Consider the following 25,417-nt stretch of genomic DNA (forward strand, 5'->3'; position numbering starts at 1 on the left):
CTGGGCTCGATGGACTTTTGGCCTGACCCAGTATGGCTACTCTTAATGTACATCGTGAAATGTCTGATTTTCTGGTTAGTGATCAGATAACTCCTCCTTCACCTGGGTTGAAGTTTTTGATTGCAGTTTAAGTTAACCGTTTTTGTGCTTTAAAAAAAAATTTTTTTTCTTTCTTTTCTTTTCTTGCTCCAGTCACATAACCACTCCATCTGCATCCGACCTCCACTTCCAGGCTTCACCGTCTCCCCGCAGAATGCAACCTTCTACGTTAAAGGATCTTTTGTGAGTGAATGTCTTTGGTTTGGAGTTCTTTTTATATTTAAATAAATAAATAAGCATCGGGGCCATGTAAGTGTGGTCAAATGACCTTATTGCAAAGGTTTCACGCTTACAGCGGTGAGAAGAGCCACAGCCGGCTGGAGAAGTGGGGAGTCGCTACGGAAGGGAACGCAGGTTCTGATGGGGAATTGCCATACACGCAGTGAATTGTGTGCAGCATCTCCTGGAGATGTGCACGAGTAGGTTTAATGCAGTCTTTCCCTGGGGTACACGAGAATATTTTAATGGAAGTATAACAGCTAACTCAAGCCGCTGGAGACCTTGGTATCACAGTGTTTTATTTGTGATCATCTCTGGCGAAACATGTTACTAAAGACTTGTTCAAAAAGACGTACAGAAAAGATCCCCCATAAGAAACTGACACCTAAGCGTCACCAGATACATTTATAATGGACCTTTCTAATTTGCTTAATTTAACTTACACCCTAATTACTGAATCATTATATCTTGTCCTTGCGTGGGATATGCATAAAGGAATCCTGTGCAGAAGGAATGGATCCTCAGAAGCTTAGCCAAAATTGGGTGGCAGAGCAGGTGGGGGGAAGAGGGGTTGGTGGTTGGGAGGCGAGGATAGTGGAGGGCAGACTTATACGGTCTGTGCCAGAGCCGGTGATGGGAGGCGGGACTGGTGGTTGGGAGGTGGGGATAGTGCTGGGCAGACTTATACGGTCTGTTCCAGAGCCGGTGATGGGAGGCGGGACTGGTGGTTGGGAGGTGGGGATAGTGCTGGGCAGACTTATACGGTCTGTGCCAGAGCCGGTGGTGGGAGGCGGGACTGGTGGTTGGGAGGTGGGGATAGTGCTGGGCAGACTTATACGGTCTGTGCCAGAGCCGGTGATGGGAGGCGGGACTGGTGGTTGGGAGGCGGGAAATACTGCTGGGCAGACTTGTACGGTCTGTGCCCTGAAAAAGGCAGGTACAAATCAAGGTAAGGTATACACATATGAGTTTATCTTGTTGGGCAGACTGGATGGACCATGCAGGTCTTTTTCTGCTGTCATCTACTATGTTACTATGTCCTGTTATTATTATGTTATTTTTTTTTTACCCATTTATCCACTTCTTCTTATACATAATTTTCTTATGCACCTTATCTGCAACAATGCTGAAATTCATACTCCGTTCATATGGTTGCCATGATATATTTTTGCACCTTATCTGTTATCTATATTCTGATTTTCTTTTTCCATCAATGTGATTCTTGTTGTATTATATTGTAAGCCACATTGAGCCTGCAAATGGGTGGGAAAATGTGGGATATAAATGCAGGCAAATACTTAAAATGACTTAAGTCACCAGAAGCAAAATGTGATGTTTGAGATCCAAGCTGGATAGAAGGGAAAATGAAGTGAGTTGGGGGGGAGGGTGTGTATTTATTGAGTTGCATGTATACCCTGGAGGAAAGGAGAAACAGGGGTGATATGATACAGACGTTCAAATATTTGACAGGTATTAATCCGTAAACGAACCTGTTCTGGAGACGGGAAGGCGGTAGAACTAGAGGACGTGAAACGAGATTGAAGGGGGGCAGACTCAAGAAAAATGTCAGGGGGGACCAGGATTCAGCCCAGTGTTGCAGCTGCTAAAAAATGCAAATAGAATCTAGGGATCATCTGAAAAGGAGTGAAGAACAAAGGCGAGAGAATATCATTAGGTCTCTGTATATGCCCCTGACGCAACGGCACCTCGAGTATTATGTGCGGGTTCTGGTTGCCCCATCTGAAAAAGGACATAGCGCGACTAGAAAAGGTTCCGAAAAGGGTATTAAAAATGCTAAAGGGGAAGGGACACCTTCCGGATGAAGAAAGGACGGGCAAGTTAGGGCTCTTGAGCTTGGAGAAGAGACGACTGAGAAAGGGGATAAGAGAGAGGATCACAAAATCATGAGTTGCAGTGGATGGTTAAATAAGGGAGTCATCGTAAACCAGGAAGTCCCCGAGGGCCGCAACCCAGTAGGGTTTTCAGGATTTGCCCAGTGAATTTGCACGGGATCTATTTGCATGCACCTCCTCCACCGTATGCAAATTAGATCTCATGCTTTTTCATTGGGGAAATCCTGAAAACCCGACCTGGCGAGGGCTGAGGTTGGACACCCCTGTTGTAAACCTTTTCAAACAACACAAAAGCAAGAGGACAGTTGCCTAAAAACTGAAGAGCAGCAGATTGAAAGCAAGTTATAAAAAAGTGGGTGTTTTGTTTTATTTTGGACAGCGGGTAATTGAGCTGTAGAATCTGGTGCTGGATTCAAAAGAGATTTGGATACGTTCCCGGAGGAAGAATTTTGTATTAAAAATTATTGGCCAGTAGACTTGGGTGAGTCATTGTTTATCCCTGAAGATTAATTATAGGAAATGCATGTACTTTTTGAGGTCCTGCTGGGTCCTTGCGAGACCCGGACTGGTCACTTTGGAAGACTGGATGCTGGGCTTTGATAGACCTTGGTGTGACTTTTCAAGGCTTTTCTAACGTTCTTCCATATTTTCTGGTGTGTTTTCCTTCCAGAGCGAACTGAGCTCTCTCCAGGTGTGGTACTCTAAGTTGGACTTCGAGCGCTCCAACCTGACCCTGTTCAGACAGCGTGCTCCGTTGAAGGTAGGGGTGTGGGTCTCCCTGTGTGGTTGTCCTACTCTTCATTTCACCAGTATGTTCAGCAAAGGCTGTTCCCTCAGACATCTCAATTTTTCAGATCCCGGCAGTGTGTATGCAGGGGCATAGCCAGACCTTGCGGTGGGAGGGGACCAGAGCCCAAGGTGTTGGTGTGCCTCCCTGCCGCCGTTCCCCCCACTGCCTCACCGCCCCGCCGCGCCTTGCTGCCTCGCCACTGCAAATATCTTGGCTGGCTGGGGTCCCCAACCCCCCCCCCCCAACTGAAGCCTTCGTCCAGCACCGCTGCATTACCTGCCCTGCTGTCTCTTCCCCTCACGTCCTGCATGCTCCTTCTAGTGAGGGGAAGAGAGAGCAGAACAGTGCTGGATGAAGGCTTCAGCTGGCTGGGGTTCAGGCCCCCTGCCAGCAAAACCAGGGGCCCAGAAGAAATTTGAGGGGGCCCAGGCCCCTGTGGCCCCACCTAGCTAAAATATCTGTGTTTAATAGTGAGTGCTTTTAACCATGTAAAGCACACAGTAAGATTGATTTAAAAAAAAAGCAACGACACGAAGCACAGCTGTTTGGCTAACAGCGGTCAGAGAGAACTGGAAGCAGGAGTGAGTTTGGCAGAGGCAACTGACTATGTGACAGTTCTCCCTGCCCAGGATAGACTAATAGGGTTGTAGGGTGGATGAAAGAGCCACTGTGGATGGTGAAACTAGGGTATCGTTTGGATCTGTAGGAACCCTTAATCTGTCCCTGCATAAGAGGTACACAGTGCAGCTGGACGAGACCTTGGGTCCCCAGAAACTTTTCAGGCACCTAAACGTATTTAAAAAAAAAAAAAAATCTTTCCTTCAAAGCATCGGTTAATCAGTCAGTCAATGGTCCCATATTTTGCTAAAACACATGTGGACAAAGCAGGTTATAATATTTCAATCAAACAACAAAGGGGGGGATGGGGGGGGGTCCTCGCAGTTCTCACAAGCAACGCCACCAAGGGTGAGAGTGAAGAGGGTTCCAAATGACAGCGGCAAACAAAAGGTAAAAGCATTAAAAAAAAAAAACCTATTGACACAAAGACCCTACATGGGTCGTGTTTTGGCTCGAAGCCTTCTTCAGGGGTCTAAGAGAAATGGACACAATAAGGTAAAACATATAGAGAGATATAAATATGTGAATGTTAAAACAATGGCATCGTAATGAGACAGAGCAAAAAGTGACACAGATAGAACCTTCATATACTACTACTTACTACTACTTAACATTTCTAGAGCGCTACTAGGGTTACGCAGCGCTGTACAATTTAACAAAGAGAGACAGTCCCTGCTCAAAGAGCTTACAATCTAATAGATAAGAGTGAGACAAATATAGGACAATCAAGCCATTGTGACATCACTGATGAGGTTGGCTCTTAGGCATTGGTGGAATGAGGCATTGTGACATCACAATCTCAGCTGTGGTTAAATCACTGCTATATGTAATACTACTACTACTACTTAACATTTCTAGAGCGCTACTAGGGTTACGCAGCGCTGTACAAAATAAACAAAGAAGGACGGTCCCTGCTCAAAGGAGCTTACAATCTAAAGAACGAAATGTCAAGTTGGGCAGTCTAGATTTCCTGGGTAGAGGTGTAGAGGTTAGGTGCCGAAGGCGACGTTGAAGAGGTGGGCTTTAAGCAGAGATTTGAAGATGGGCAGGGAGGGGGCCTGGCGTATGGCCTCGGGGAGTTTGTTCCACGCGTTGGGTGAGGCGAGACAGAAAGAGCGGAGCCTGGAGTTGGCGGTGGTGGAGAAGGGTACTGAAAGGAGGGATTTGTCTTGAGAGCGGAGGGTACGGGTAGGAACGTAAGGGGAGATGAGGGTTGAGAGGTAAGGAGGGGCTGCAGATCGAGTACATTTGTAGGTTAGTAGCAGAAGCTTGAATTGAATGCGGTACCTGATCGGAAGCCAATGAAGTGACTTGAGGAGAGGGGTGGTATGAGTGTATCGGTTCAGGCGGAAGATAAGACGTGCGGCAGAGTTCTGAACGGACTGAAGGGGGGATAGGTGGCTAAGTGGGAGACCAGTGAGGAGCAGGTTGCAGTAGTCAAGGCGAGAGGTAACGAGGGAGTGGATGAGAGTTCGGGTGGTGTGCTCAGAGAGGAAAGGGCGGATTTTGCTAATGTTATAGAGGAAGAAGCGACAGGTCTTGGCTATCTGTTGGATATGCGCAGAGAAGGAGAGGGAGGAGTCGAAGATGACACCGAGGTTGCGGGCAGATGAGACGGGGACGATGAGGGTGTTGTCAACCAAAATAGAGAGTGGAGGTAGAGGAGAAGTGGGTTTGGGTGGGAAGACAAGAAGTTCGGTCTTGGCCATGTTCAGTTTCAGGTGGTGGTTGGACATCCATGCAGCAGTGTCGGATAAGCAGGCTGATACTTTGGCCTTGGTTTCCGCAGTGATGTCAGGTGTGGAGAGATAAAGCTGGGTGTCGTCAGCATAGAGATGATACTGGAAGCCATGAAGAAGTGGAGGCTATAATTGAGCACAGTAACGGTGATGAGCATAAAAAAATAAAAATGTGATAAAGGCAGTAAGGTGATTAGGGAAATTACAATGTAATGGTTAAAGTGCACATGAACAGAGACGAGGAGATACCCAACGCAAAAAGGTCACTATCCTGCTTATCTTCGAAGGAGAAGGGCGGCCATCGTCCGACACAAATCGGGAGATGCCCGGCCTTCTCCTAAGGCCGGCCAAATCGGTATAATCCAAAGCCGATTGTGGCCAGAGTTCAAGGGGCGTGTCGGCAGCGTACCGAAGGCGGGGTGGGGGAGTGGTTAAGAGATGGCCGACCTCGGGCCGATAATGGGAAAAAGAAGGCCGGCCCTGACGAGCATTTGGCCGACTTTACTTGGTCCCTTTTTGTTCACGACCAAGCCTTGAAAAGGTGCCCGAACTGACCAGATGACCACCGGAGGGAATCGGAGATCACCTCCCCTTACTCCCCCAGTGGTCACCAACCCTCTCCCACCCAAAAAAATAATGAAAAAACATTTTTTTGCCAGCCTCAAATGTCATACCCAGCTCCATCACAGCAGGTCCCTGGAGCAGTTTTTAGTGGGTGCAGTGCACTTCAGGCAGGCGGACCCAGGCCCATCCCCCCCCCCTACCTGTTTCACTTGTGGTGGTAAATGATAGCCCTCTAAAACCCACTGTACCCACATATAGGTGCCCCTCGTTACCCTTTAAGGGCTATGGTAGTGTTGTACAGTTGTGGGTAGTGTTTTTTGGGGGGGGCTCGACACACAAGGTAAGGGAGCTATGCACCTGGGATCAGTTTGTGAAGTCCACTGCAGTGCCCCCTAGGGTACCCGGTTGGTGTCCTGGCGTGTGAGAGGGACCAGTGCACTACAAATGCTGGCTCCTCCCACGACCAAATGGCTTGGATTTGGCCGATTTTGAGATGGCCGCCATTAGTTTCCATTATCGGCGAAAACCAATGGCAGCCATCTCTAAGGGTGGCCCAAATGTTGAGATTTGGCCGGCCCCGACTGTATTATCGAAATGAAAGATGGCCGCCCATCTTGCTTCGATAATACAGTTGGGTACGCCGCTCTATGGGGTCGTCATTACAGATGGCCGCCCTTATAGATGGGCGCCCCCGTTCGATTATGCCCCTCCACGTGACTACTACAGTATGTGTCCAGTTTGCTTAGTTTTTTATTACTCTTTATATTTTTTCATATATTTTTCATTTTTATTTATTTTTTTAATTTATGATTCTGATTCCCATCTGCTTCTGCACATACTATTATGCTTGTCGAATGTTTTCACTCACATAGAGACCTTTTTGCGTTGGGTATCTCCTCATCTCTGTTCATGTGCATTTTAACCATTACATTGTAATTTTCCTAATCACCTTACTGCCTTTATCACATTTTTATTTTTTCATTTTTCTATGCTCATCACCATTACTATGTTCAATTATAGCCTCAGAATTATAAATGTTGGCTCACAATGTATTCTGCTTCACGACTCCAGGACTTGCTCGGTGTCTGAGCTCTAGGATTTCTGTTTTGTGCTTATGAAGGCTAAAGAGGTGAAGACTAAGGAGACTAGGGCTATTCAGCTTGGAGAAAAGATGACTGAGGTGAGATATGATAGAGATCTATAAAATAATGAGTGGAGTGGAACTGGTAGACGTGAATCGCCTTTTTACTCTTTCCAAAAATTCTAGGACGAGGGGGGCACGCAATGAAGCTACAAAGTAGAGAAAATATTTCTTCACTCAACGTGTAATTAAACTCTGGAATTCATTGTTGGAGAATGTGGTAAAAGCAGTTAGCTTAACGGGGTTTAAAAAAAAAAAGGTTTGAATAGCTTCCTAAAAGAAGTCCATAAACCATTATTAAAATGGACTTGGGAAAATCCACTGCTTATTTCTACGATAAGCAGCTTTAAAATGTGTTGTACTGTTTTGGGATCTTGCCAGGTACTTGTGACCTGGATTGGCCACTGTTGGAAACAGGATGCTGGGCTTGATGGACCTTCGGTCTGACCCAGTATAGCAACACTTATGTACTATGTTTGTACTTATAAATCAGGGTAAAACCAATCAGATCCCAGCTGCATAAAATCCACTTAGAGTTGTGTGCAGAACTGCCTGGGGTTTCGATTTGAGACCGCCTCAGAATCTTGTAAGAACTGCTGTTGAGCATAACTTGTATGCTGCCCCTGTTATACTAATCAAAAAACTGTGCCTTTCATTGCAGCTGAGTAAAGGAGCCTTTTCCCTGGAGCTGGATGTTGATGAAGTCTACACTGTGACGACCATCACGACGGGACAAAAGGGCTTCTACCCAGAGCCGCCCAAATCCCAGCCATTTCCCTCGCATTACCAGGACGACTTTGATGTCCGTAAGGATCTCTTCTGATGTACACCTAAGAAAAGGATCGTCAACAGAGCCCGTGTCCCATTGCTTTTAACAGTTGTAATGCTGTATCTTTTAAAGCAAACATTATTATGTAAAGTAGGGCGGGGGAGGGGGGTTTCACCAGATTCGGTGGTTGTGTTAAAGCTTTTGTGGCGGCTTTATCATAACCGGTAAAAAAAAAAAGCACTGCAGGGCATTGAAGAGTGAGATTTCTAATGGAGGCTGGGGTGTCTTTGGAGAACCATGAGTTGCTGATTTTCTGTTTGGGCTTCCTGCAGGTAACCCGCCTTTCAGCGAGGCTCCTAACTTCGCCGACCAAGCGGGAGTCTATGAATATTTCACCAATTCTTCTGACCCTGGCGAGCATGTCTTCACCCTGCGTCAGGTGCTCACGCAGCGGCCCATCACATGGGTGATAGACGCAGGCCAGACCATCAGCGTCATTGGGAACTATAGCTGGTACAGTATGGGTAGAATTATTTCCCGGGGCCGTGCTGGTTAGGAGATGGCAAAGGGTGATTTTTGGCAACTTTGTTAAAATAGCAAGGATTTTTGATGCAGATTAGTTTCACGATCTAGTCGGGTGACTTTGGCAAAGCAGCAGAGCCTTTTCTGGAATGAAATGGGTAGAAATCACCAATTATATATTTTTTAATTTTCTATATATAGCAGACTGGGGACGTTAAAAGGATATGAATAGTATTAACCGAGTGTGGAAGAGATGCTGGTTGATCACATTAGAGAAGAGATTTTTGTTTTTTTTAATTTTTTTTTGCACCTTTGTTTTCAGTTGTAGTTCAAGGTCAGTTACATATAGGGTACACTAGGTATTTCTGGGTTCCTGGACAGCTTACAGTCTGTTTGGGCCAGATTATTATTATTATTATTTTATTATTTATTACATTTGTACCCCGCGCTTTCCCACACAATGCAGGCTCAATGCGGCTTACATAGTAATTTGAAATACAAAGTTAATAGAATTTTAATAAAACAGTAGTAAAACAATGTAAAGTTGGGCTTAGTAGTGTACATAAGTACATAAGTAATGCCATACTGGGAAAAGACCAAGGGTCCATCGAGCCCAGCATCCTGTCCACGACAGCGGCCAATCCAGGCCAAGGGCACCTGGCGAGCTTCCCAAACGTACAAACATTCTATACATGTTATTCCTGGGATTTTGGATTTTTCCAAGTCCGTTTAGTAGCGGTTTATGGACTTGTCCTTTAGCAAACCGTCCAACCCCTTTTTAAACTCTGCTAAGCTAACCGCCTTCACCACATTTTCCGGCAATGAATTCCAGAGTTTAATTACACGTTGGGTGAAGAAACATTTTCTCCGATTTGTTTTAAATTTACTACACTGTAGTTTCATCGCATGCCCCCTAGTCCTAGTATTTTTGGAAAGCGTGAACAGACGCTTCACATCCACCTGTTCCACTCCACTCATTATTTTATATACCTCTATCATGTCTCCCCTCAGCCGTCTCTTCTCCAAGCTGAATAGCCCTAGCCTCCTTAGTCTTTCTTCATAGGGAAGTCGTCCCATCCCCGCTATCATTTTAGTCGCCCTTCGCTGCACCTTTTCCAATTCTACTATATCTTTCTTGAGATGCGGCGACCAGAATTGAACACAATACTCAAGGTGCGGTCGCACCATGGAGCGATATAACGGCATTATAACATCCTCACACCTGTTTTCCATACCTTTCCTAATAATACTCAACATTCTAGTCGCTTTCCTAGTCGCAGCAGCACACTGAGCAGAAGGTTTCAGCGTAGATAATATATATTCACAATGGAGAAGGGTAGTTAGTGGGGTTCCTCAGGGGTCTGTGCTAGGACCGCTGCTTTTTAATATATTTATAAATGATTTAGAGATGGGAGTAACTAGCGAGGTAATTAAATTTGCTGATGACACAAAGTTACTCAAAGTTGATAAGTCACAACAGGATTGTGAAAAATTACAAGAGGACCTTACGAGACTGGGAGACTGGGCGGCTAAATGGCAGATGACGTTTAATATGAGCAAGTGCAAGGTGATGCATGTGGGAAAAAAGAACCCGAATTATAGCTACGTCATGCAAGGTTCCACATTAGGAGTTACGGACCAAGAAAGGGATCTGGGTGTCGTCGTTGATAACCCTTTCTTGGTCCGTAACTCCTAACGTGGAACCTTGCATGACGTAGCTATAATTCGGGTTCTTTTTTCGCACATGCATCACCTTGCACTTGCTCATATTAAACGTCATCTGCCATTTAGCCGCCCAGTCTCCCAGTGTATGATAAATTGAGCTAGATAATATATGACTAGGATAAAAGAGGGTGGATAGGATAGTGCAATTTGGGAGAAAAGGGGTAAGGAGGGATAAAATTAAGGCGAGATGGAAAGAGAAGGATGGGAGGTTGGTATTTAAGTCAGAACAGAATTGGGGGTGGAAGTTGGCGAGATTAGGTTGGGGCATTAGGGTAGGCTTGCTTAAAGAGATGAGCTTTCAGCATGTTTCTAAAGTCGTTTATTAATCGGATTGGTCTGGGTAGATTCTATATATGGCGCCTAAAAAAAAATAAATAAATCCACGCGGAACTAAGCGTTTAGGCACGGTTTATAAAAGTACGCTTAGTTGATACTGTAGTGGCCATTTACATCGATAAAAACCCAGTGTAAATTCGCGTGTGTGGATTTAGGCGCACAGACCCGTATTCTGTAATTAAGCGTGGACATTTTGGAACGCCCGCGAAACGCCCGTAAACATGCCCCTTTCAAACTACATGCATTTATTTTGAACTGTGCGCTTTACAATTTAGGCGCAGTTCTTTATATAGAATACACTTGGCAATTTCCGCGCATAGATTGCAATAATTGCCAATTAGTGCTCATTTATTGCTTGCTAAGTGCTGTTAAGGACGCTGATTGTTACGCCAATTAAGTTACGCGAGTATTCCGCATGGAGATCTAAGCTCCATATATAGAATCTGCTCCTTTATTCCTAACGCGATGGAGCTCTGTGCACTGATGCGCGGAATATCAAAACAGCTGGCCTGCCCATAATAGTACATTCACACCTTACATTTCTATAAAAGAAGCAAAAACATGAGAACTGATGTACTTTGGGAGAAAAAGAACAGGAGATTTAGAGAAATTGAGAGGCAGAAATTGAACTGAAATAATTTAAATCTGTCAGTACTTTGGCTTTAGCTGGAATTAGTGTTGGGTTCAAGCTTTGCTGGTCTTGGAGTGCCACCTAGTGGCCAGATGTATCTGCAGCAGCTTATGTAGATCCAGTCGATTTGCATTGCCATTTAAAAGCACAAGTGAAATACTACTACTACTACTACTTAACATTTCTAAAGCGCTACTAGGGTTACGCAGCGCTGTACAATTTAACATGGAAGGACAGTCCCTGCTCAAGGAGCTTACAATCTAAAAAGACAGGTGTACACTCTAAAGACAAGTGTAGAGTCCGTCTGGTAGGTAATACTATATTTCATGAGAGGTTAGGTGCCAAACGCGGCATTGAAGAGGTGAGTTTTAAGCAGAGATTTGAAAATGGGTAGGGAGGGAGCTTGGCGTAGGGGTTGAGGAAGATTGTTCCAGGCAAAGGGTGAGGCAAGGCAGAATGAGCGGAGCCTGGAGTTGGCAGTGGTGGAGAAGGGAACTGACAGGAGGGATTTGTCCTGTGAGCGGAGGTTACGGGCGGGGACATAGGGGGAGATGAGGGTAGAGAGGTAGTGAGGAGCCGCAGACCGGGTGCATTTGTGAAATATTAAGTCTATCTTAAAGTCATTTTAGAATTGAAAGGCAAAGGCAAAAAAAATATATATATATATTTGTTGTTCATGCCCGTAATGTTCCGAGGGGAAATAGTCTTCCATTTGCTCCAGCTGTCAGGAAAGAATTGGTTTGCTGGGTAAGAATTTTTCTTCTCATTACATTAAGATCGTATAGCCCGTTACAACCGACAAGTTCTAAGAGGATAAGATCAAGAAAAGGAGCATACTCCAGATAATTATGCAAAATAGTTAGAAAATTTAAAGCCAGGCTACTACATCTATAAATTATGCAACATACTTTCTGAAGAGAAAAGTCTTTCGTAATTTCCGGAACTCGGAATAATGTTCCTTATGTCTTAAAAACGATGGAAGAGAATTCCACAAGAAGCCGCTCGGTAAGTTAAAGAAGATTTCAAGTTTCGACAAGCCTTTGCTTTATGAACCGTGGGGAAATCTAGGAAAAAAAAAAAGATTTCTGATAGCTCTCTCACCGTTTCTGTTAAAGAAGACTAAATGATCAACCAGATAACCCGGGGAATCCCCATGAAAAACCTTAAGTCGAGACAAATACTTTAAATTGCAGTCTAGCCTCCACTGGCAGCCAATGTAACTGCGACATAAAAAAAAAGAAATGTCATATTTCCCTACTGAAAACATGACTCTGATTGCAGTACTCTGTAACTTCAGTGTTAAATGTTTTTGTACAACCAATATAGTTACAGTAGTCCAATAACGGCAATATTAATGATTAAACTACTAAACAAAGAATCATGGGTTCAAAGTATTTACAAAAACCCGGAGCTTTTAAAATAATTAAACAAAAAGGCTTTGCTGACCACCTTATTGACCTGAGAAGTACAAGAAAGTTGGCTGACCAGTTCTACACCTAAAACTCTTGAAACTGAATTAAGAGCTAGGTCAGAATTGCCAAGTCTTGATAGTAGGATTATCTCTCTCAAAAGGGTTAAGGAACCAATCCAAAGATATTTAGTCTTTTCTTTGTTTAGTTTCGACTTGAATGACCGTACCCAATCATCAAGTGCCTGTAAACAGCGCAACAGAATTGATTTCATGAGAAGAATTACCTGACGTAAAAGGTATTAATAGTGTGGTGTTATCTGCCTATATATATATTTAAAATTGCAAATGAAGTAGATCTGAATAGTCCGCTAATGGTTTAATTAAAACATAAAACATTACCTAAATCTGCACTACCCAAGCTACAAAGGACTCAAATACAAAACAACTTACGCGCCCAGTTTTTCCTACATAAGCACACAACTGTGGAACGCATTACCAAAAGCCTTGAAAACTACGTACGACCACCTAAACTTCTGGAAAACACTAAAAACCTATCTGTTTAAAAAGGCATTCCCTACCGATCCAACATAAATGCCTGAACTCTCCAACACAACAAAACTAAAGCATGTAATGGACATAACACAACTCTTCCGTTGTACGATTCCCTAGTGTGGCTGTGTCACATGAACTTTATCTTACCACAATATCACTTTGTAATTGTTTACACCGGAGTCTGCAAACGCCTCTCCGGTACTATGTAAGCCACATTGAACCTATAAATAGGTGGGAAAATGTGGGATATAAATGTAACAAATAGTAATAATAATAATTAAACAATGAAGGTGAAAGGGGAAGCACTCCTAAAATGAATAAGCCAGAGAGGGTTGACCCCCCCCATTGGCCAGTGTCACCTTGAATCAGCATAATTACCATAGAATACAAGATTGTTACAATTGTTAGATAATTAACAGTAAAATTAAATGTTTCTGTACATCTGTGCCTCTGATGAGCTGGACCCGATAAGACTTTAGTCTGTAAGATGCAGCAGCCTGTGTGTCGGTTTGGCTGTTTCTGCTGAAATTACTACTTAAATAGGGACTGCGAGTCAGAGGTGGCTTTAAACCATCACTCGTTACTTTTAATTAAAGCATTTTCCGACCCTTGCACCCATTGCTTCTTGATCAATGCCTTTTAAAAGCCACTTCTCCTCTGTGTGGCTGAGCAGAGGCGGGCGATGGCCTGGGCGATGGGCAGAGAGAGGTGACCAAGAGCTGCTTCTTCCTCCTATGGGGAAAAGAAGAAGCCCTGATGGAGCAGAGCCAAAATTTAGGTAGTGCAGCACGACTTGTGAAGCTAAACCTTACAGCCTGGGGAGATGCTGGACAGGGGAGGGACTCCTCGGTTCATTCTGATTCCACCGTTTTCATTGATGCCAATGTTTCTTCTCCAGGACTGACATGACTGTGAAGTGTGACGTCTACATAGAGACCCCTGAGAATGGTGGTGTCTTTGTCGCTGGCAGGGTTGACAGGGGCGGGTCACCAACCCCAAGTGCTAAGGGCCTGTTCTTCTGGGTGTTTGCAGATGGCAGCTACAGCGTGACTGCCGACCTCGGTGAGTACCTGCTGAGAGTAATGAGCAGTAATAAGACTTGTTCACTCCTGCTCGATTTACCACCCTGTCGCTGTTCTCCCCAGGCCTTGTATTTTTCAGCAGATGTGGAGGAAGAGAAGTTATGAGCCTTGTATAAAATGCTAGATCTTACGTTGCATTCGATGTAGCTCCGAAATCTACTCCACAGCTGCTGTCTCCAAGCCAGCCCAGCTTAATTTGGGGTCTTTTCATGATTAAATCCAAGAGATTGATGGGGGGCAAAGTAGCGTGTCCTTTATACGGGGAAGAGGTTGGGATCCCATTACTTAGCAGAGTGACTGTTAAAGAAGTTAGAAGTTTAACCACGTACGGCAGACACAGTGCCGAGGAAATAAAACAGCGGCCGGGGGGGGGGGGGGGGGACACAATTATCTAAGATTTTTGTTAATATCGGCCACAATTGTTTAGGTAATTGATCCAAGGTAGGAATTAACAAACAAAACTAGATATATTTCCATATACATCTTATCATTAACTAATATTAATGATACAGCTTACCCTAGAAACTTACTCCAAGCAGTCTTAGTGTTTCATCTGTGACTAGACTTTCACATTCACCTCTTCCTTGCTTAGTAAAAATTCTTCTGACATTCAGTTTCTAATCAGTGGCTTTGATGTGGCGGTGTCCAGATTACACTCGTGTTTAATACGTCCGTTTGGTGGTGGTATGGAATATGGGAAGGGGGTAGATCTGATGTTTCCTAGCAGTTGGCCTACTGCTTTGTTGCCCAGCTTTGTAGTTCAGTATAAGAACGTAAGAATAGTCGTACCGGATCAGACCGATGGTCCATCTAGCCCAGTATCCTGCTTCCAGTAGTGGCCAATCCAGGTCACAGGTACCTGGCAGAAACCCAAATAGTGGCAAGATTCCAGGCTACCAATCTCAGAGACAGCAGTGGTTTCCATATCTACCCCTGAAAACATTCCAGAACTTGGTGCAATCCACGGTACTTACCCACGTTGATTACTGTAACAGTATTTTCTTAGGCTGAAAAAAAACTTCAGACTGCCCAAAATACAGCAGCGAGACTCATTTTTGGCAAATCACGCTTTGAGAGTGGAACTCCTCTTCGTGCAAAATTACATTGGCTGCCCATCAAAGAGCGCATCAACTTCAAAGCCCACACTTTAATCCACAAGATATTACACGGCGAATCTCCGGACTATATGATAAATCTGGTCGACCTCCCAGCAAGAAACATGTCGGTATCTTCGCGAAATTACCTTCACCTGCACTACCCCAACTGTAAAGGTCTCAAGTACAAAACTTATTATGGATCCAATTTCTCCTTCCTGGGCAGCCAACTCTGGAACGCACTCCCTAGACCTATCCGAGCAATCCATGACCACCTACCATTCAGAAAAGCACTAAAAACCCATTTATTCAAGCAAGCCTACCCAAAAGACCCAGATTAATCTCATGAACCCATCTATCTTACATATACTGAAGAGAAAACGACATTGACCCAGACTTTATCTCCCACCTTACCCCCCTCTCTATCGCCTATCTCTACCTACCCATCCATACTATCACTATGTTATACTTAATTTCTTACCTTATCTAAAAATTCTGTATTATCCACTACTGTGTAAGCCACATTGAACCTGCTTTTAGTGGGAAAGTGCGGGATACAAGTGTAAATAAATAAATAAATAAATTTCCCCCATGTCTGTCTCAATAGCAGACTATGGACTTTTCCTCCAGGAACTTGTCCAGATCTTTTTTTTTAAACCCAGATACGCTAACCGCTGTTACCACATCCTCCGGCAATGAGTTTCAGAGCTTAACTATTTGTTGAGTGAAAAAGTATTTCTTCCTATTTGTTTTAAAAATATTTCCATGTAATTTCATTGAGTGTTCCCTGGTCTTTGTACTTTTTTGAAAGAGTAAAAAAATCAATTCACTTTTACCCATTCTATACCAGTTAGGATTTTGTAGACCTCTATCATATCCCCCCCTCCCCAGCTCTCTTTTGTATGCTGAAGAGTCCTAACCTCTTTAGGCTTTTCTCATATGGGAGCAGATCCATCCCCTCTTATCATTTTGGTCGCCCTTCTTTCAACCTTTTCGAATTCTATATCTTCTTTTTGAGATAAAGCGACCAAAATTTCACACAATACTCCACAAGTTGAGGTCGCACCATGGAGAGATAAAGAGGCATTGTAATATCCGTGGTCTTATTTTGCATCCCTTTCCTAATAATTCCCAGCATCCTGTTTGCTCCCTGAGCCCATACGCCGGGCCCCCTCCCTACCCATCTTCAAATCATTGCTCAAAGCCCACCTCTTCAATGTCGCCTTCGGCACCTAATCACTACATCTCTTCTCAGGAAATCTCATCTACCCCAACTTGACATTTCGTCCTTTAGATTGTAAGCTCTTCCGAGCAGGGACCGTCCTTATTCGTTAATTTGTACAGCGCTGCGTAACCCTAGTAGCGCTCTAGAAATGTTAAGTAGTAGTAGTAGTAGTAGTGTTTTGGCCGCCACCGCACACTGGGCAGAAGATTTTAACGCATTGTCTACAATGACACCTTAGATCTATTTCTTGAGTGCAGACTCGTAAGGTGGATCCTAGCATCAGGTAACTATGATTCGGATTATTCTTCCCAATGTGCATCACTTAGCGTTTGTCCACATTAAACTCCATCTGCCTTTGGGATGCCCAGTCTTCCAGTTTCCTAAGGTCTTCCTGCAATTTTTCACAGTCCACATGTCTTTTAACAACTTTGATTAGTTTTGCGTCATCTGCAATGCAAATGTAATCACCTTGGTGAGAATCGCCTCTTAACTGCCACAGCACTGATAAGAGCTGACGGAATACTGGCTTCATTCCTTCCTGGAATGCCTGGTTTTTGGGATCGCTTATAGAATTATCTTACAGAAGTTGTAAATGTCTTGGGTTGGAACTAAGTTACCTTGTACATATCTGCTCATACTGGGGGATTGGGAGATATTGGAGCATGGCATGGGTGGGCAGAATTGTTCCCACAGGCCAGAAAAATTGTATTCTTCACCCCACTATTGCTTGTCAAAATAATCTGATTCTGAAGGAAAGGATGTCAGAGGGCGCACTGAACCCCCCCAGCAAGTACAATAAAAAGTATGGGTTTGCACCTATTTGACACTAATGACCTGATTTCTGCAGAGACATGCAAAAAACGTGGGTGGGATGGAAGCGGAAGATTAGGTCCGTAGAGGAAACACCCACTAGAGCCTTGAGAGTTATTGGGGGGGGTTCAGTATGATTGGGTGAAAAATCGAGGGTATATGTGTTCTGGAGCGTATTTGGTGGGTCTGAAGGGATTATACATACACAAAAAAAAAGGGGAAATGGGACTTGATATACTGCCTTTTCTGATGTTTTTGCAACTACATTCAAAGCGGTTTACATATATTCAGGTACTTATTTTGTATCAGGGGCAACGGAGGGTTAAGTGACTTGCCCAAAGTCACAAGGAGCTGCAGTGGGAATCAAACTCAGTTCCGCAGGATCAAAGTCCATTGCACTAACCACTAGGCTACTCCTCCAATCATTCCGCCAATAAGAGCCAACCTCATCAGTGATGTCACAATAGCTTGATTGCCTGATACCTAGCTCACTTCTGATATTGTGATGTCATAAGGGAAAGGGAAATGGGACTTGATATAGTGGTTTTCTGAGGTTTTTGCAACTACATTCAAAGCGGTTTACATATATTCAGGTACTTATTTTGTACCAGGGGCAATGGAGGGTTAAGTGACTTGCCCAGAGTCACAAGGAGCTGCAGTGGGAATCAAACTCAGTTCCCCAGGATCAAAGTCCACTGCACTAACCACTAGGCTACTCCTCCACTAGCAACATTACATGTAGAAGTCTGCCCTTGCAGATCAGCAATGCGGCCGCGCAGGCTTCTGTTTCTGTGAGTCTGACGTCCTGCACAGCCTCGTTGCTGATCTGCAAGGGCAGACTTCTACATGGAATGTTGCTAGTGGAATAGCAACATTCCATGTAGAATCTCAAATAGGGAAAAGGAAATGGGACTTGATATACCACCTTTCTGAGGTTTTTGCAACTACATTCAAAGTGGTTTACATATATTCAGGTACTTATTTTTTGTACCAGGGGCAATGGACTAACCCAGAGTCACAAGGAGCTGCAGTGGGAATTGAACTCAGTTCACCAGGGTCAAAGTCCATTGCACTAACCACTAGGCTACTCCTCCACTACCAACATTCCATACAGAATTGTCAAACAGTAGCAACATTCCATTTAGAATCTACAAATAGGGAAAGGGAAATGGGACTTGATATACCACCTTTCTGAGGTTTTTGCAACTACATTTAATGCAGTTTACATATATTCCGGTCCTTAATTTGTACCAGGGGCAATGGAGGGTTAAGTGACTTGCCCAGAGTCACAAGGAGCTGCAGTGGGAATTGAACCCAGTTCCCCAGGATCAAAGTCCACTGCACTAACCACAAGGCTACTCCAAAGTCTCAATGAGGTATCAAACCGCCTAATAGTGCCTTCCGGGATAAGAACCCTCTGGAGGGGTGGTAGTGGTTTGTATGGATGTATATACGTTACCTGTATTTTATTTGATTTGACTGGTTTGTTGGGTTTTTACTGCTGAGCTAATAAAGTTAAAAAAACAAAACCAAAAAAACTGCCGCAGTGGGTAATAAGCAGGCCCTGTCAGTTGATCTTTCATACCTAGTGCCCAGCTCTGTTGGGGGGGGGGGGGGGGGGGGGGGGGGGCAGATCTGATACTTCTAGATTTCTGTGAGATAACATCCTGCAGCAGCGTCTGAGCAGTGCAGGGGCTGTGTCCAGATGTGTGTTCCTGAGCTGGAATCCAGCTGTGAGGCCATCCAGCCGTGAACAGCACACTGCAGGGCCGCACATGCTGCTTAACGGAACATTGTTTGTTGCTTCGCCTCTACCTGTTCCCAGGTCTGAAGTGAAGGTATCGGCCCGCGCAACAGTGTCCATTTTGTATTGCAGAGAGACACATCGTATTGAAGAAAGGACTATCCGGAGTCCGGGCCCGGGAGTGGCACACGCTGACGCTTCACATCCATGTGAGTAACGTGATGAAGGGTGATCTGCTGATTTTTTTCTTGTCTGTTTTCCTATAAACAGCAAGTGTGTATGCTTCGGGAGGTCAGCAGCTTAAAATTGAAACTGAAGGTCGTACTGTGGTTTTATTCAGCAACCCCAAGGATCACAGACGGGTTTGGTTTTTCAGGATATTCTCCCTGAATATTCACGAAATATATGTGCAAGGTCAAGTTAAACATCTTGGCTATATTTGTGGTTTTCCAGCCTTGAAGAGGGATTTTTAAAATTGGCCACCAGAGTATTTATTTATCAATTTTTTTTATTTATTTTTATTTTTGTTACATTTGTACCCTGCGCTTTCCCACTCATGGCAGGCTCAATGCGGCTTACATGGGGCAATGGAGGGTTAAGTGACTTGCCCAGAGTCACAAGGAGCTGCCTGTGCCTGAAGTGGGAATCCAACTCAGTTCCTCAGTTCCCCAGGACCAAAGTCCACCACCCTAACCACTAGGCCACTCCTCCACTGTTGCTACTATTGGAGATTCTACATGGAATGTTGCTATTCCACTAGCAACATTCCATGTAGAAGTCGGCCCTTGCAGATCACCAATGTGGCCGCGCAGGCTTCTGCTTCTGTGAGTCTGACGTCCTGCACGTACGTGCAGGACGTCAGACTCACAGAAACAAAAGCCTGCGCAGCCTTCTACATGGAATGTTGCTAGTGGAATAGCAACATTCCATGTAGACTCTCCAATAGTAGCAACATTCCATGTAGAATCTCCAATAGTAGCAACATTCCATGTAGAATCTCCAATAGTATCTATTTTATTTTTGTTACATTTGTACCCCGTGCTTTCCCACTCATGGCAGGCTCAATGCGGCTTACATGGGGCAATGGAGGGTTAAGTGACTTGCCCAGAGTCACAAGGAGCTGCCTTGCCTGAAGTGGGAATCCAACTCAGTTCCTCAGGACCAAAGTCCACCACTAGGCCACTCCTCCACTCAATCAGTTCGTAAGTAGGAATTAAATTGTAGTTTACCTTGAAACTAAATAGTAATTGGAAAAAAATGTCAGTCCTCCGCTCCTGCTTTCTCCATCGTGTTCCCAGTATTCTCGTTCAGCATGTGTAGGAAGTGAAGAGGTTCTTGTGCAGTGACGGAGTCCGAAACCCTTTTCGCCTGGGTGACCAGGTGGTGCCATGTCATGAGGGAGGTTAAGCCAGGCCACGTTTTACTCTCCTGTGCTTTGCCAGCCTGTTCCCTTTGTACACAGAGCTGTAAATCATAAACCCCCCACTGTACTGCTCTATTAAACTGTCAAATAATCTGCTTATTTTAACTTTACTAAAATGCTTGGAATTAGTTTATTTGCCCTCTTTTTTTTTAATTTTTTTTCAAATGTCCTAGTTATAAACTGCCTTCCTCCTCCCCCCCCCCCTTCCCCATCTCTGCTCACTATTATCCCCTAAAGATACTGAGCATAAACTGGATGTCTCAGCAGAGAATCTGAGACCTGGGTAGCCACGTTGACAAGTTGCGTTGTGGTGTTTTTTTTAATTGATGGGGGAACACTGTAAATTTGGCCTGGAGTGTGCCCAGTTTTAGAAATGAAACACTTTCGTTGGTGTCGAGAGGGAAGTGTGACCCCCCCCCCCCTAAAATCAGAATGGGCAGCACTGGGGGCAGTGGGGGGAATGAATTGGGCAGGAAGATATGGCTATTATTCCTGACTTGATGGTTAAGTAGAGGAGTGTGGTAGCATACTTCCTACCCACCCCCCTCCTCCCACCCTGTCAGACTGTCATAGTAATGCTTGAATGTTTTCACTTATATACACTGTCAGCTAGCACATTTGCTTATTTCCGATCTGAGGAAGAAGGGCAACCTTCGAAAGCTAATCAAGAAATGTATTAAGTTAAGTCCAATAAAAAAGGTATCATCTTATTTTCTTTTCCATGTTTTATTTTGTTTGATTTCTATTGACTTGATGGTTGAAAGAAGTGACTTCTTTATTGCTACTTGCTGTGGTGCTGCCATCTTGTGGCAGTGAGTGGTAATAGCTTTTTAAAAGTCAGGGTTTAGATGTAATATTACTGCTGCCCTGATTCATGTACTGCTAAAAGACAGGCACAGCACCTCAGACGCACAAGGCATTCGCAAAACACGGTAAATGATGGCAGATAAAAACCCACACAGTCCATCCAGGCTGCCCAACAAACATGAAGGTGCACCTGCTACTCTGTGCAGGTTATATAAGCAGGGCCGGTCTTAGGCAGAGGCGACCAAGGCGACTGCATAGGGCCCCGCGCCTAAGGGGGCCCCGCACGGCACGCCTAAGGGGGCCCCGAAAAGCGCCTCAACTCTGCCTCGCTCGTGCCTCCGCTCCGACCTCCGCCGTTGCTCGCCTTAGTCGCCTGAGATGATCCCCATTCCCGCGGCTCGGCCACTCCGTTCCCGCCACCATCGGCGCGGCATCCACCCCCGGCTTGGGCCCGCTACTAATTGTAGTGGACTTGAACTGAATAATTTCTGGGGAGGGGAGGTTTCATGATAGCATTGTGCTTATTATTTCAATCAGGGGTTTTTTGTACAAGTTTAGCTTCATTTGTCTTTATTTGAAATTTTGTAAATAAAAAAATGTTCTAAAAATGGAATAATCTTATCAATGGGGTGGAGCTAGGGTGGGGGCGGGGCTAGGGTAGGCGGGGCTAGGACGGGGCCCCACCAAATTGGTCTGCATAGGGCCCCGCACGTGTTAAGACCGGCCCTGTATATAAGAACATAAGAATAGCCATACTGAGTCGGACCGATGGTCCATCTAGCCCATTATCCTGTTTCCAACAGTGGCCAAGCCAGGTCACAAATCAGGCAGAAACCCAAACAGTAACAATCCCAGGGCAAGCAGTGGCTTCCCCATGTACATCTCAAGAGCAGACCATGAACTTTTCCTCCAGGAATTTGTCCAAACCAGTTTTTTTAAACCCGGATATGCTAACCACTTAAACATGGGTTGGCAGTTTGCCGTCATGCCAACCAGTTAAATGTTCCTGTTTCGTATCGTTCTACAAGGTTAGGCACAGTGCTTCAGACACACAAGGCCACCAACGGGAAGAAGCAGTTTTTAGATGTAATACCTGTCTCAAAAGGTTGAGTTTCACTTATACTTTGAGTGGGATAATTTAAGTGAGGAAAATGGCTCTGTTTTCTAAAAGTCTCTAAGAAAAGGGACGGTGGCATTAACAAGGAGAGATGATTCTGTTCGCTGACATTAGAATGTAAACGGAAGATTCTTAATAGACTTTTAGGCCAACCGTAAAGCAAAACATCTATAATGCAGTGAACTTTTTCTAAGATTTAAAAAAAAAAAAAAAGGCATTTAATACATCATTGATTCCCCATTATAGCCAAAGGTTAGATTGAAAGCAGTCTCCTAAGGTGGTTTTATAGATCACTTATCAATTGGATACAGCTGCAGAACTCAAGCCTGTGCAGCACACAACGTATATAGGAAAAGCAGGAAATGACGTGGGTGGCGTGAGAGCGTCCCCTATAAGAACCTGATGTGATAGAGCGTGGTGGCGTCCTTAGCCACATTTAATAAGAGGGTTAGCGTTGAAAAACACACGAAAAGGGTTTTAAATGGGAGTAAATGCAAATTATGGAGGAACTTCAATAATAAAATTAAAAATGTTCTGAAGTGACGTTAGTATTCGAATTGACAGGGATAATTGATCTAAATATCTGTTCAAGAAGGTACTCTGTGCTAAATTCTAGAAATCTGTTCTATTATGTGTTGAATCGAGCTGAGTATTTTTTGTTCTGTATTACCAGTGTTCAATAAAGACTTCTATAAATTAAAAAAAAAAAATTGGAGTAAACGGAAAAGGTTGAAAAGAGAACACCATGAGACGATTTTTTAGTGCCGAATGCCTTTGGATGTTGGTTTACTGCATCGGGTGTATTTTTTTTTTATTTAAAATAAATTGCAATCTAAAAATTTTGGGAAAGAAAGCCAGCAGATCAATGTCACATACCGTGTATCTTCAATAAAATCTTTTTGTTGCGACATTGATCTGCTGGCTTTCTTTCCCATATTGGATTTTGCAGATCGTTTGCCTTGTTGTTTTTTGGAATCTAAAAATTTTTACACTTTAACCCCGTTTTACGTAGCACATTGAGGTGGGGCATTGGAACGTTCATGATAGAGGCCGATTGAATTTTGTTTACGTTTTTGGATGTGGCACCGAAACAGACCTGAAATTTAGGTTCGGGTTTCGGCTAAAAATGCCTGAGCATTTTCGATTACAACCAAAAACGTGGGCCCCCTCCCCGGGGCCGCCCTCCAACTCTCCCTCTCCGTCTGCCTTCTCAAGACCCTGGTGGTCTGGTGGCGTATGCTGTTTCAAAATGGCGTCCGCGACCTCCCATGGCAGACTTGCGAGGCTACCACAGGAAGTCCTGGCTGCCATTTTGGAGTACAGAGCCACTGGGAGCAGAAGCACCAAAGAAGCCTCTAGACCACCAGAGCCTTGAGATTGTAGGCCTGGGGAGGGTGGAGTTGGTGGGCGGCCTGGGGGGAACGTTTTTTTTTTTCTTGGGGTGGTAGGAAGATGGCGGCAGGGGGGTGGTGGTGGCTGTGGCTTCAGCAGCCGGAGGGGGGCGGCCATGGTCACAGTTACGGTTCTGATTCTGGCTGATACCGAATGATGGACTTCCATAGATTTGGGATCAGTCAAAACCAAAGCCAGCGGTTTCAGTTGGCCTCTAGTTCAGGATGGATGGGCTGTTCACACAAGAGACTCTGCTGAACATGGAGTCTTTTGTAAAATACCTACACAGACCCCTGGCAAATTACCAATACCAACGTTCTGTTCTGTTCCGCCAAAGCCATTCAAGTTCAATGCAGATTGCAAGATAAGACCAGACGGTCTCTGGAGAAAGACAATTTCATCTGATAAAACTCAAGTTAAAAATGTGTTTGAAAGAAAAGCTTTCTGTTTGCCAGTAGGTCCAGCGAGAGTAGCAACTTCACCAACCTGTATGAGTGCAGAGTGCCATCACTTGGCATCTTCCACGTTTAAATGCCTGCGATTATTTTGACACCTCCATATATTGACCTATATATGGACCCCACATATTTATATATCCAGAAATGGTTCCAAATAGAGTGAAACCCCAAAAGATGAGTTTTAAGATTTTCAATGGCAAATTAAACCCCAGGAGATTAAGCATAATTACCCCATCACTTGTTTCGAATCCTGGCCAAACAAGCACTTTGATTAAATCTATATATTTATTTAAATGATCGCTATTCTGCTCTATTTACTATTGTAGGTTGTGACGAAACCGCGAGTTTTCAGGCCTGTGAATTGATCGGCTATTGCTTGCTGTACTTTTCCATCTGTTTTTCTTTTTCTTAATGTTCACTGTTCAACTTTTTCATGATAATAAACCTATAGTTTATTAGTTTTGCTGTCCTGGACTGACTGGGGACAGACCCTCCAGCTGGCCACAGGGTTAACCCCAGGTAGGTTCTAGGTGTTTCATGACGTAGGTGGATTAAAAGGTAAAACAGACAACCCATTAAGCATAAAACATGAAAACCAAAAACTAACTTTGAACAAAAGTTTAAACAGTAACACTTAAGACTTATCAATAATTTATCAGCCAGCGTATTGATCCACTGTTCTTAATAATCTCCACTAAAGGCATGTGTGACTTCTGTGAGGTAAGCGTGAGAAACGTCATTCCCTTTGTCCTTTGATTCACTTTGTTGATTTCTTGTGAGTAGTTCTGTTTATTTTTCTGTTGGAATGCTGTCTTTTTTTTTGTTTTGTTTTGTTACATTTGTACCCCGCGCTTTCCCACTCATGGCAGGCTCAATGCGGCTTACATGGGGCAATGGAGGGTTAAGTGACTTGCCCAGAGTCACAAGGAGCTGCCTGTGCCTGAAGTGGGAATCGAACTCAGTTCCTCAGGACCAAAGTCCACCACTCTAACCACTAGGCCACTCCTCCACTGTTGCTACTATTTGAGATTCTACATGGAATGTTGCTATTCCACTAGCAACATTCCATGTAGAATCTCCAATAGTAGCAACATTCCATGTAGAATCTCCAATAGTATCTATTTTATTTTTGTTACATTTGTACCCTGCGCTTTCCCACTCATGGCAGGCTCAATGCGGCTTACATGGGGCAATGGAGGGTTAAGTGACTTGCCCAGAGTCACAAGGAGCTGCCTGTGCCTGAAGTGGGAATTGAACTCAGTTCCTCAGTTCCCCAGTACCAGCGTCCACCACCCT

General features: G+C 44.3%; 1 protein-coding gene across 3 annotated transcripts in view; it reads left to right on the forward strand.

The window, feature by feature from the left end:
- The window catches only part of GALC (galactosylceramidase), a 152,818-nt gene that overhangs the window by 119,932 nt on the left and 7,469 nt on the right, over positions 1-25,417 (forward strand). For all 3 annotated transcript variants that reach the window (XM_030214067.1, XM_030214065.1, XM_030214066.1), the window contains exons 11-16: positions 193-282; positions 2,842-2,931; positions 7,685-7,829; positions 8,125-8,305; positions 13,868-14,031; positions 19,057-19,133. In XM_030214067.1, the coding sequence (XP_030069927.1) occupies positions 193-282; positions 2,842-2,931; positions 7,685-7,829; positions 8,125-8,305; positions 13,868-14,031; positions 19,057-19,133 (747 nt within the window). The remainder of the gene's footprint in view (positions 1-192; positions 283-2,841; positions 2,932-7,684; positions 7,830-8,124; positions 8,306-13,867; positions 14,032-19,056; positions 19,134-25,417) is intronic.

Source organism: Microcaecilia unicolor, chromosome 9 (assembly GCF_901765095.1).
Source record: "Microcaecilia unicolor chromosome 9, aMicUni1.1, whole genome shotgun sequence".
Classification (NCBI taxonomy): domain Eukaryota; kingdom Metazoa; phylum Chordata; class Amphibia; order Gymnophiona; family Siphonopidae; genus Microcaecilia; species Microcaecilia unicolor.